At 35.9% G+C, this 13,926-nt stretch overlaps 1 protein-coding gene across 7 annotated transcripts in view; it reads left to right on the forward strand.

The window, feature by feature from the left end:
- The window catches only part of tln1 (talin 1), a 1,269,505-nt gene that overhangs the window by 144,640 nt on the left and 1,110,939 nt on the right, over positions 1 to 13,926 (forward strand). For all 7 annotated transcript variants that reach the window (XR_015500341.1, XR_015500343.1, XR_015500344.1 and 4 more), the window contains 6 exon segments: positions 360 to 479; positions 2,331 to 2,477; positions 2,559 to 2,725; positions 7,825 to 8,008; positions 10,440 to 10,565; positions 13,415 to 13,531. Coding sequence is in view for 3 of the 7 variants with exons in the window: in XM_087269398.1 (XP_087125524.1) it covers positions 360 to 479; positions 2,331 to 2,477; positions 2,559 to 2,725; positions 7,825 to 8,008; positions 10,440 to 10,565; positions 13,415 to 13,531 (861 nt within the window). In the remaining 4 variants the exon portion in view is untranslated.

A 13,926-nucleotide genomic window follows, 5' to 3' on the forward strand; every position in this document is an offset into this window, starting at 1 on the left:
CTTGACACTAGAAAAAGATTACCAAACAACACAGCACAATGTTCCATAGCACAAACATCTGCATACTCTTACTCATGGCATCAGTAGAAAAGAAGCAGCAGACATTTGCACAGTAAAAATCTATCAGAGAGTATTGTGTGCATATTCTAGTATCATATACGTGAATAAATTGGATTATTCTTCGTTTGCATTTACAGATGCTTGTTTTGAGCTCTTGTACTGTTTAAAATGTAGATGTTTCTCACTTAAGTTTTATCTGTCTTGATATTGCGGTTCAGAGTAATTCAGCGAAGGAAGGATTCTGTAGTGTTTATAGACAAGAAGACTGATGATGTGTTTTTAAAATACTTTGTTACTAGGTTACCAAATCCAACACCAACCCTGATGAGCTGGGCGGTTTGGCCAATCAGCTGACCACAGAGTTCGGTGACCTCGCATCAGAGGCCAAATGTGCAGCCATGACTGCTGAAAACGATGAGGTATTTGGTCATACTATTTTCCCTTCGGTTTAGATTTCAGTGTTGCACCAGATTGAAAATCACATGGGTTGTTCATGTGAAGTTGGATTTTCACTGTCACAAATGAATATTTGTATAAAATATTCATTAAAACTAGTAAAATTCGTATTGTTATCATTTAAGATGCAGCAAATGGTTAAACATTTCTTTGGTTGCATTTTTACAAGGCAGATTTTGGTCAAGTTTGATTTTGTGATCAGATCAATAATTTAACTAGAGCACTCTTATTCGTATCACCATCAGTGTCTTTTTTTTTTTTTGATAGAAATGTTGCCGGAGCTGAAGATATCTAAAGAACTCTTTGGAGTCTATTGCATTAAAATCTATTAAATGTCCTTTATCCATAATTGAAGAATAAGTTGTTATCCCTTTCCTAGCCCATTTTTTAAAACGCATATCTAAAGTATTTGGTTTAAAGTCTGAGTCATATGAAGCCCACTTCAAAACCTTCATAGAGTCTGTTAGATTATAAACCTTAATGAGCTCAGACAAATTTTTTAAGGTTACCTTGATCCATTGATTATTTTCCTTTATTGAGGTTTGATCCACAATGATTGTTTGAATAGGAAACTCGTCACACCAACCAATCTCTATGTCCTTATCTAGTCTATATCCATCTCAGTTTTGCTGCCCAGAAATAGTTTTGCAAGTATGGATGGGCCACCCCTCCTTCTTCTTTACTCAATTGCAGGGTTTTAATTTTTACCCTTGGTTTCTTGCCCTGCCATATAAATCTGGAGATCAGTTTATCTCAACCTGAAAATTGTTTTTTAGCTAGGGGAGCAGGTAAAGACCATAATAAAGCAGTCTTAGAAATATGTTTTGTTTGATTGAGTCTATTCTAGATTTCATGTTGAAAAACAGTAGAAGATTCAATCTTTATTTATTTATTTATTTATTTATTTATTTATTTTATTAACAAGAAACAGCATGTACAGTTTTCTAATACAATTCAATCACTTTACATTTCTTAACAAGAATGAAGTAAGTGAGAAAAAAAGAATGTAAAGGAGAAGAGAAGAGAAAGAAATACAAAAAACAGAGGAGAGGGTACATAATTATCAAATTACATACAAATATATTATGCACATTTTCCAATTTTAGTTATAAACAAGAGTTATTAATGCACTTTTTCAACAGGAAATGCATGTATACAAACATTTAATGTAAAAATGTTAAAGGAGGAGCATATATTAGTTGTTCTTGCACCATAAAGAGAGGTTTGCTCTTGAAAAACTTGGATTTATGTATGTGAAATTTACAAAATAATAAAATTTAAAATAAAAGTTTATAATCAAACCAGCATCTTTTAATTAGCGATCCTTAACATAAAAACCCAAAATCGCATGTTTATAAGATAAGGAAAAGGATTTTAAAATACTATGAGCAATAAAAGCTTCAACATTAATCAAAAAAAGTCGAGTATATTGGTAAGACCAAAATAAATGTGAATTAGTTTCATTAAAGCTTTCACAAAAACTAACTCAATATCAATTTTGAATTTTTGTAGACATAATGTTGTGGGATAAACTCTATGAAGTAATTTAAGTAGAAGATTCCATCTTGCGATGTCTAATTTTATTGTCTTATTAATGGGACCATAATTAAGCATTTCTAAATTAGTCATATCTTTGGGGATGTTTATTCCTGAATATTTAATACATTTATCATTTACGTAATACATTTAATTATCATTTTAATCATCGTTGCACTGTGAGATGCTTCAAATCAGTTGTAGAGTTTGCATGAAAGTCAATTTTTTACCAGATCAAGGCTGAACATGCTCATTCTTCTCAACGGTTTGTTCTTCAGATCGGTTCACATATCAAGAAGCAGGTGACTGAGTTGGGCTACACCTGCACTGGTCTGGTCAGTAAAGCAGGAGCGCTACAGTGCAGTCCAAACGACTCCTACACTAAGAAGGAGCTCATTGACAGTGCCAGGAAAGTCTCTGAGAAGGTTTGCAGTGTTCTTCTCGTATTCCACATATGATTGCCATTTCAGACTTGGTCAGACTACTAATATCATTATATGTCTCAGGTCTCTCATGTGCTGGCAGCTCTTCAGGCAGGCAATCGTGGCACTCAGGCCTGCATTACTGCCGCGAGCGCTGTCTCTGGCATCATTGCTGATTTAGACACCACCATCATGTTTGCCACCGCGGGCACTCTCAACCGAGAGAACGCAGAGACATTTGCAGACCACAGGTACTACATGTGTCCTTACAGAAAAAACACACACGCACATATTTCAGTGGACGTTAGTTAAATCAAACATTTTCCATTAAATTAGAATATTGTATGAGCAGTTGTGTATACCTCAGATTTAAAAAAGATGTGTTGGGGAAAGTTACTTTTGAAAGTAATGCATTACAATATTGAGTTACTGCCCCCAAAAAGTACAGTTACTTAGATACCTTTTATGGTAATAGATTATGTTACTTTTGAGTTACTTTTGCATTATTGTTACCGGTTGTTACAGTTTTGTTCCTTATAAAAGTTTTAAAATAGAGGAGCTCTGCAATTAACAACGCACTGTATAACTTTTATTTAGCTAAAACACATAAAAAAATAACTTGATTATTATATATTGTCAAGACAAACTTTAAATCCGACTTGAGAAAGGCTGTTGGCAATAGTTTATTTAGTTTTAAACAGTTTGACAGACAGACAGACAGACAGACAGACAGACAGACAGACAAACAAACAGATAGATAGATAGATTGATAGATAGATAGATAGATAGATAGATAGATAGATAGATAGATAGATAGATAGATAGATAGATAGATAGATAGATAGATAGATAGATAGATAGATAGATAGACGGATAGACGGATAGATAGACGGATAGATAGATAGACAGACAGACAGACAGTTAGATAGACAGATAGATAGACCAACAGACAGACAGACCGACAGGCCAACAAACGGACAGACCAGGCGGCAGGCAGGCAGGCAGGCAAGCAAGCAAAGTCTCTTACTATCACCATAGTAAGTCAGTAGCTATGTTTCCATCCACCTATTTTACTATATTTTGCAAATGCGCATAAAAAAAACAGTTGATGGAAACGCCATGATGCGCATAAATTTTGAAAATGCGCATAAAAAACTAACTTGGTAGGATAAACTTTTTATTCGATAAGAAAAGATGCGCAATGGAAACACTTTTACCACACAAACTCCAACATGCGCATTAAAAAAGGTCATGTGATTTTGTTAAAAGAGATCATGTGATGCTTAAAATGTATGTAAATGGATAAAACGTCAGGCTGAGCACATTATAAAACATCTGAAATGTTGTTTTGGTCATTATAAAATGCCTTACCATTTCAATATTAATGTTATTATATTATTAATGACCTCCAGAATCAAGAGCGCCTGTGCTCCGTGTCTGACACCTTCAAACGCCACTGCGCGCTCACTGCTTGTCAGGATTGTCTTCTGAGGCACATTCATTTAAAAAAGATTGACGCAGCTTCTCCTACTGCAGCAAATGCAGTATTTACAGTTGATATTTGGCGCCAGTTAATCAGGAAGTGACGATTTTGTTCGCTTTGACTCGTTGGATGGAAATGATGCTTCATTCGCACAACTTTTCTGCGATAACCCAGGTTTGCGCATAAAGTTTTTTTCACATTTTTGGATGGAAACATAGCTAATGAGAAAGTTTGAGACGCTCTTGCGCCCCAAGGTTACAACTTACACTCAAGTTTAATATCTACTTTTACACAGCCTGACAGCTACTTTAGATGTGGAATATCGCATGTTTCTAAGTATTTCTTGTTTGGAGATGTGATGCATCAAAGTTGCTTGCAATATTAAGTCGATGGGACTTTTTCAAGTTTTCCGGGACACTTTTTGGAAAGCTGAAAGTCGGATCAGTTAAATAAGATAAAGCAACCCGAGTCAGACCAGTCTGAAGGTCTGACCAAAGTTTGCCGGTCATAGTGTTAAAGCCCTAGGAGGAGATACAGTGGGAATTTTTAGTCTCAGAAGAATAATAATAAGTTTAAATAGGACTTCAATAGGTTGGCTTTCTCAATCCATAATGTTAGCTTCTTAGAACTTCCAGACCCTAAAGCTTTGCATGCCTTATTCACAAATTAATGAAAACTTACTCTAAGCTGTACTCTGAACTATAGGACTGTTGAACTATCCCTTTAAGGAACCAAATTTGGCCTTTATGCTTTGGCACTGATTGGCCGGAAAGGTTCTGATCTCTTTTTAGAAAACATAAAGTCAGTGGAGATTTATTGTCACTCCCCTACATCTGTCAACATAAAGTGGAAGGAACTGTCCCGTCCAATAGGACCACAGTGCTACATAAACTAACACAACACTGCAATTTTTATACCTATACATAACTAACATATTGAAGTGCTAATCTAACTATGCACTATGAAAAATTATATGACAAAAAAACATGAAAACTAATGGTGTTATGTTACTTTAATAATAATTAGTAACTTTCTAATTAACTGCTTAATATTAGTTAAAGTTACTACTTCAACTACAAAGTTTAATCTAATATTTTACTCGGTTTGTAACTACAAAAGTTCATTTAATCTTTCAATAAATTTAAAAGTTCATTTAAATAAAAAATCAGCAATAATGTTTTACAGTGTACATTTACTAAAAACAGTTAACTATACAAATAACCCAAGTCAGACTATACAAGTACTTTACATAATTCAGAACAAAGACCAGAATACTGTGATACTGAACTGGACAGATCATGTTTTGTCTTAAAACATTTATCTACATTGTCCTGAAAGTGTGAAGCAGTTTCATGTTGCTTTTGTTAAATGGACAGAAAGTCAGCTGATAACAGGAGAGCTGATAAAAAAAAATGCATAAAGGCTAAGGCTCCGTTTACACTAATACATTTTAGTTTTAAAACGCATATGTTTTGCTGCGGTTACGCCATCCGTCCACACTACGCCAGAGTTTTCGATCGTCGAAAACTGCGCTTTTTAAACGCTGAAGAGACCGTTTTCATTTTAAAACGCTGCTACTACTTGCATGTGAGCCATTGAGCAGCTTTTCAGTGTGTTAGACATTTTAAATCAATATATTGTTTTCAGTAAGCATGTAAACAAAATGATTTGCACATAATTTTGAAGCAAAAATTCTAGGCCAGTGGTTCCCAAACTGTGGTGTGTGCACATCCAGGGGTGCGGAGTCTGACCCCCAGGGGTGTGTATGTAATGTTTGTAATGACAGAAAATGTTATCTTTGAATATTTTTATGCATTTATCTTTGGTAAACTTCACATGTCATATTTTTGAAAGAAAATAAATTCACTGAGAGAGAAAAAAAAATCACATTGCAAATTGTAATTTACAACCTATGGATATTTACTCATCTCACGGTTTCACGTCTGTGTTACAATACCGCCTCACTTTCACATTAGATGCCAAGTGATAGTACATTCATTATTTTTTTCCGCTTACTATATTCATCAAAATGGACACCTGGTTAAAAACTGCCACTTTAAAGAAGTCAAGTGACAGTAGGGATGAACCATCTACATCGGCCTCTTTTATGGAGACGTGCAGCGGCCTCAAATATATGGACTCGGAGGATAACGAACGAGGTGAAGAGGCGCAGAAACAGAGAACAGGAACAGAGAAATCCAGCAGAGATGTACTGATGAAGAGAATTAGGCCTACAGTACGCTAGAGAGTGAGGAAAATGTCAAGTAAGAAATGTAAATATAGCGACAGGTACATTGGTTTTGGGTTTGGAAATGCAGAAAATCCAAATCAGCACTGTGTAGTCTGTGGTGGGGTTTTAGCTAATAGCAGTCTTAAGCCTTCATATATGGTGCGGCACTTACAAACAAGACACAGCCACTTACAAGACATGCCTGTAAGTTTTTTCAAGGAAAATTGGAGGAACTGCAGAAGTAGAAGAAAAGAGGCACAAAGGAGCAGTAGCTTTCATCTGAAAAGTTGCACCATCGGTTTCCTGGCTACACTGCAGCATCCACCAGGAAGCTCCAGCGATAGAAAAACAGGCCAGATGAACTTTTATCTGTAGTTAATGACGCTGTGAAAATTGTCAACTTCATAAAAGCTTGTCCATTAAATTCACATATTTTATTATTTTTATTTTAATCACGTACACAGAAAATATGTGTATTTAGATCTTGTAGTTAAAAATGTGAAGTTTAATGAGAGAAAGGGGTGCTTAACAGGTGTCAAATATTAGAAAGAAGAGCACACAGCAAAAAGTCTGGGAACCACTGCTGTAGGCTACAAGATGCAGCTCTTGAAGTCTTGTGACCAAATATTCAGTGTGTTTTATGGGGTTATTTCAGTGACTTCACAATATTTACAAAGACGTTTAACCACGCTTAAACGTTTCTTTCTCAAAAACACAATCACGTACATAATTGTTGCTAACATGTTATTGTTTCCCAGTTTGTGCTGTTTGCTGTGGTATTAGACTTATATGTAAAGTAATTGAAAGAAGCACAAATGTCAGGGAACTTCAGAACTTTTCCAGGCCCTAAAAACACCCTCAAACCTCAGAGGATTAGTGTCAGGCAAACCGACATCATGTAATCTTTGCATTTTGCTATAACTTCACAATGTTTTTTGTTATTATTATTAATAATGACAAAAAAGTGCGCACCAATAGTTGCTCAGCTATCAATCTATTGACACGCCGGTGTGCTCTTACACTATGTCACGAATGTCAAACTCAATTTATGAAAGGCCGCAGTCCTACTTTAACACACTGATGCTGCGGTCAAACTAGAGATTACGTACATCGCTGTGAAAAGGGGCGGGATTAAACAAGATGATTAGACATTAAAAAAGCAAGCGATTGGTCAATGTTTTAAATTTCTTTCCAGAGAGGTCATGTTTTGATCTTTGATTGGTCTCACACAATGATGTGATGCAATTTCGGTCAGAGTTCACCAAGCTTGAACTTTCCAATGCAGTGAATTAACCTGTTGCAGGAATTTCTAGTCTGACACATTCGTGTGCGTATGAATGGAAATCTATGGGGAGAAAAGTGCAGTGTGACCGCAACTTTACCCCTGGGTATCAAACAAGCCTAAAGGACTCAATTAGTTTGAGGCGTGTTTAATTAGGGTTGGCACTAAACTGGGCAGAGCTGTTTCCCTCCAGGAACTAATTTTGACACCTGTGCTCTATGTGATAGCTTTTTAATAAATGTATTTTTATTGACGTCACTTTCCACCTTCACATTTTCCTTTTTTATTTTGACAATACATTTTACCATTAGATTAGCAGGATTGTGATGTTTACATATTTCTTGTGCTTTGGCAGAGAGCACATCTTAAAGACGGCTAAAGTTCTGGTGGAGGACACGAAACTGCTGGTTTCTGGAGCCGGAGCAAGTCAGGAGAAACTGGCTCAGGCTGCACAGTCCTCTGTCAACACCATCACCAAACTGGCCGATGTGGTTAAATTGGGGGCAGCGAGTCTGGGCTCTGAAGACCCAGAGACACAGGTACTACCACACACATCCTGTCCCATTTACAACTGGAACCTGCTGTCAGTGCATGTGTTTGTGTCTATGTGTGTGTTTCTCTTCTCTTGTATGTGTGTGTCTGTCTGTGTGTGCACCTCTGTGTACTTTTTTTTTTTTTATATCCCGGTGGGTAGTTTGTCAAAAGTATCGAGTTTGGTATCAATCGCTACTCTAACTTTTGAAACATCCATTTCCCACTAACATTTGAGAGCTATTGAGCTTGTACTGAAACACTGCTGATTGGCAGTTGTGTTCATGTGCTCAATAGCCAATCAGCGGTGTTCAACAGCACTCAAATGTTAACAGGAATTGGACATTTTTAAAAATTCAGTACTGGTACCGAATTCTACTTTTGTCAACACTACCGGTGGGGACTTGAACCTGCATGTACACAGACTCAAGTGGACTTGTCACCTCAATTTTGGTCCCCGCATGTAAACATGTTTGTAAATCACACAGAATCAAGTGTTTTAAAAATGTAAAAATGAATATTGTTTCCTGTGAGGGTTGGATCTAGGGGTTGGAGATATATGTGAATATATGGTTTGTATTATAGAAACATCATCAAATCTATAAATGTCCCCACCGGGATATATGAACTAGTCTATATGTGTCTCTCTCTCTCTGTCTATGTCTCTGTCTATCTGTCTCTCTATCTCTCTCTCTCTGTCTCTATCTGTCTCTCTCTCTCTCTCTCTCGTGTCTGAGTTTGGAGTCCTGTGCCTGGCAACAGCTCTTGGGTTTTTGCTGTTCCTATGGCAACAACACTTAATAATTCATGCCGTACTCTCAAAGCTTGTTATAAATTGTTGAAGAAAGTGCAGTCATCCAGACAATTACACTTCCACCTGTTTAAGTCAATTAACATGATAAAAACAATCTTCCAGTCAATGAAATCTCCATTACAGTATATCTCTGTATTTCTTGTATCACTAGTCAGGGTAATGTATTGTTATGCGACTGAATCTTAATTAAGTAGCATTAATATTTACATAACGGTTTTCTGTTGTTACATAACTCTATACTAACTGTTCTCTTATAATGTGAGCTGGGCCTTAAAATAACTTAATTTACTTAACTAATTATATTTATAGTTAACTAATTATAACTTACAGTAAGTAACTGACTAACCATGGAGATCAACTTAAAGAACCAAATATAAACTCTTTTTTTTACAGAAATAATGTTGATAATACTTTATAATAGCTGCGCACAATGAATCATTTATTAATATTAGCAAAAATAACAAACTTTATCAAATGAAAAATCTTTAAAATGGTATCTTAACATAAAATGACTGCACATCTTAACGATGGCTGAACTGGAGTCAAAATACAACATAAAACCGATAAAACAACAAACAACACTATTATCCTTTCTTCATTTTTTTCCATTTGATACAGTTTTATAATTATTTATTTATGATCAAAACTCTACATTGCAGATACTGCGATGTGACTATTGCAGATTCGCACATTTCAATGCTAAAGTCATATATTGTGCAGCCCTAATAGAAGCATTACATTTTGATTAATGGAAACTACAATATAAAGCGACAAACACAAATCCCAGATATTCAATGGCTAGGACAAATAAAATGTATGTATACACTTTCAGGGCTCTATTTTAACGATCTAGACGCAAAGTCTAAAGCGCATGGCGCAAAAGCATGTTCAAATCCACTTTTGCTATTTTAAGGTCGGAAAAATACAGTCTGTGCCCCAGCGCATGGTCTAACAGGGTCTCTTAATGAGTTATGGGTGTGTTTTGAGCATAACGTGCGATAAACTAATTAGTCTCATCTCAAATTTCCATTAAGAGCATTTGGTATTTATGTGGCAAGCTTTGTAAGTGTAAAAACTGAAAGCTCCACTAGCGAGAAAACAGTTAAACAGGCCATCTGCAGCGCGAGGATAAACAATGAGTCTCCAACATTCGCCCTCTTTAATTTTTTTTTACTTTACTTTTACTCTTTACTCCTTTACTTTCATGAATAAGGAAACAGTGTTGTACCCACTCTGCTGAAGACATCCAGTAGTCTGCATATTTGGTTCATTTATTAAGCGCAAAGATTTGTTTTAAAGCTATTTCTTAGCTTTAAACGAATAAATGAACAATAATAACGAAGTGTGGTCAAAAACTAAGTTATATCCAAACACACATCCTATTCTTATGCCCCATCTGGTCCAAAACCAGACAAATGAACAAATCTAAACTAGTTTTTATTTAAACAAATATAAATATGCTTATAATAAATACTTCTAATAATAATAACATTATACAAATGCAAATTGTCATGAATAAATAAAAAAAGTATTGCTCTGTTAAACATCATTTAGGAAATATCTGAAAAAGAAAAAAAATCACAGTAGGGCTTATAATTTTATCAACTGTATTTGTTGTTTGTCAGGTGGTTCTGATCAACGCTGTGAAGGACGTGGCTAAAGCTCTGGGTGACCTGATCAGCGCCACCAAAGCAGCGGCCGGCAAACCTCACGATGACCCCGCCATGCTGCAGCTCAAGAACTCTGCTAAGGTACAAAACATTCTCCAACACACAGCCCTTAGACTGTCTCTGCTCGGGGCTTTCAGTGGTTGAGCTCAATCAAAATGACTGTCCTGATTATTATGGGCTGCCAGACAACATTAGCTGACCTGAAATCATGATTCTGTGACCTACAAACCAAACTGGAAGAACTGATGACGATGATTTACGCTTGGATAAGTGGTTGTTATTGGTAGCTAAAACTAATAAAATAAATACTAGATGAACATTTTTAAAACACATTAATATTGCTTTAACAAATTTAAACACAAAATAAAACGATTCAACACAAATGTAAAAACAAATATTATATATTAATATGGCATGACTAATAACTAATGAAACCACAAGTGCACATAATAAAATTATTTAAATAAAAAATAAGAAAAAAGAAAATCTGAAAAGAAAAGATCATTTAAAATGTGAATAAATACTATGATAGTATATACGTATTGCTAACGCAACTGACTTTCTAAAACCGGTAGCTAAAACACACATCATATAATCAGATTTTTTTTTTAAAGTGATGTAAAACTAAATAACCTTAAGGTTCTTTTACACCTGGACGCTTTTCTTTTGCGTTTATCGCCATCGGTTTTTCCGAAAACCCAAACCCAATCGGTTTTCAACAGCGTTGAGCAGAAAACTGTGCAAAATTACTCCCTGACGTCAGATGGTGCTTAATGAACAACAGAAATACCCGTCCATGGGTTGCGCTACACAACTTTAAGCTTCTGACACTCACTTGTAACACAGAAGAAGAAAGTTGACACACTTGTTAAAATCCTTTACATTTGGCTGTTTCTCAATATGCGTTCTTCAGCGATCTTGTGTTTTCGTGTAATGTCATCATCAGCTACCAAAGTTCAGTTACAAAACTTCAAGAACGGAGGATGCGTGAAACTTCCCGCATGTGTTCTTGATTTCGAGGACGCATTGATGCAGACTTAAGCACCAAACTCGCTTTAGAAGTCCCAGAAGTCATTGGAGGTGGGAAGTGCAGCATTTTATATAGATTTAATAATTAAAATTTAGAGAAATAACTCGGAAATAATTCCTCAGGGGTTTCCCTAAATGAAATGGTGAAAGTAAACATTATGAAGATCTTTATAAAGGCAGAAACATATTAAGGATGTTTACTTGCTGAAATTTGTATTAAAATCTGTTTTATTTGTATTGTGCAGCGTATATTTGTAAAGTCTTTATGCATAGTATATATTTTGAGAAAGGAAAAAACAATAACTTATTGTATGAATGCTTTAATGTTTACATAACTTTCCTTTAAGCATGCGTGAAGGTCATGTCACCATCACGAAGAACGCAGAATCTCATTTCTCTCATGTTCTCACGGTCTCTCGAGACCGGTTTTCACTATAACGCAAATCCATTCTCAGCATTCTTTGAATTGAGAAACAGCCTCTGTTTACTGGTAATTCAAACAAGCAATATACTGTAGATGATGTCTCGTTTATCAAACAGCACTTTTCCTTCTGTACAGCTCCGCGTTCATATGGCATCTGGGCATCTTCTTCAATGTGCACTTGCATTAACAGTTTTGCGCTTGAGCGTCCTCAAGTGCTGTTTACTGTAACTTTAGCAGCTCCGTGCACATAAACAAAAGTGCCAATTCGCTTGGAGAAGGTTTTGACGAAGTGCATCAAAACACAAAAATGAGCATGAAGCCTTTCTTTAAAAATTAAACATACTTTTTTACACCTGCCGTTTTGCGCGTTGGTGTGCACAATCACATTGTTTATTTAATCACAAGGCGTTAAACATTGACGAAAAATGTGAGTAAAAAGCATCCCGGTATGAACCGGCCTTTAGAATATTGAGCTGATTCTAATTCGTTTATTTGATTATAGTTAAGCTTGCTAAAGGTCATTTTAAACTGTTTAAAATGTGTATCATTTCTTAATTACTGTGTATTTCATTTAGTTTAGTAGTTTAGTTTAGTAATAGAAGACATACTTAATATTGCACTACCCTTTTAATTCATGGTTATTCATTTTGGAAGCTCTGATATCCAAATAAGTAAATCTAAAAAATACTTGCTCGATATTTTAATAATCACAGCCAAAAATGCTATTCCAAGACACTGGTTACTTCCTGAATAATATGTATGTGAGGAAAAAGATTACATTCTCCCTTCGACTCCAAATTAATGTATTTAGAAATATCTGATCCAAGTGGACTGACTACATTAGATTGCTCCATCAAATCTTCATAGAAATATAAAAATATGACTCTAATTCCCATCTACAAAACAAACATTTTTCAATTTACGACCCATTGCACTCCCCCCTCTTAATCCTCTCTTTAGATTAAGAATTTACAGTTAATAATATCTGAACTAAAGTTGAGTGAATAAATAAAGATTTGACCCTCTCTGACCTATGTATATTTAGTTATTGATATTATTTATGTTACCACTAAACCGCATGTCTTTGGGCTTGTGGGGAAAACCGGAGCACCTGGAGAAAACCCACGCCAACACGAGGAGAACATGCAAATTCCACACAGGAACGCCAACTTACCCAGCCGGGGCTTGAACCTGCGACCTTCTTGCTGCAAGGCAATTGTGCTACCCACTGCGCCACCGTGCTGCCTTGATTATTCCATTTAATTATTTTTTTTTATTCTTATTTCCAATCAATTTTTCTGATTTGCTTGATTTCTGAACGTCTCTTTCTATATTTCTTTCTGTGCCAGGCTTCAGCAAAGCAAACCTTTCTGTATTGCCTCTATTAATAAAACTGATTTCTCCTTTGATTTCCCATTCATGTTAAGTGGCATTGCTAATGTGTTTTGATGCGTGTCGTTTCTGTGGTGTTCATTAGGTGATGGTGACCAATGTGACGTCTCTACTTAAGACGGTGAAGGCGGTGGAGGATGAAGCCACTAAAGGCACACGAGCACTAGAGGCCACCATAGAGCACATCAAACAAGAGCTGGCTGTAAGAAACACACACACACACACTCTCTAAATCAGTGCATTCATGGCTACAGTTCAATCAAGTATATTAACAAATATTTCAATAATAATTATTATGAATGGTTAAGGATGTCAATATATGGATTTTGACATTTATTTTAATATTTTATATGCTCTTTTGGGTGTTGAAAAATTGTTTGCACACAATTTTCATTCACTCATTTTGTTGTCGGCTTAGTCCCTTTATTATATCGGGGTCGCCACAGCGGAATGAACCGCCAACTTATCCAGCACGTTTTTACGCAGCGGATGCCCTTCCAGCCGCAACCCATCACTGGGAAACATCCACACACACATTCACACACACACACACACACACACACACACACACACACACACACACTCATACACTACGGA

The sequence above is a fragment of the Danio rerio genome, chromosome 10 (assembly GCF_052040795.2).
Source record: "Danio rerio strain M-AB ecotype USA chromosome 10, GRCz13ab, whole genome shotgun sequence".
Lineage (NCBI taxonomy): Eukaryota > Metazoa > Chordata > Actinopteri > Cypriniformes > Danionidae > Danio > Danio rerio.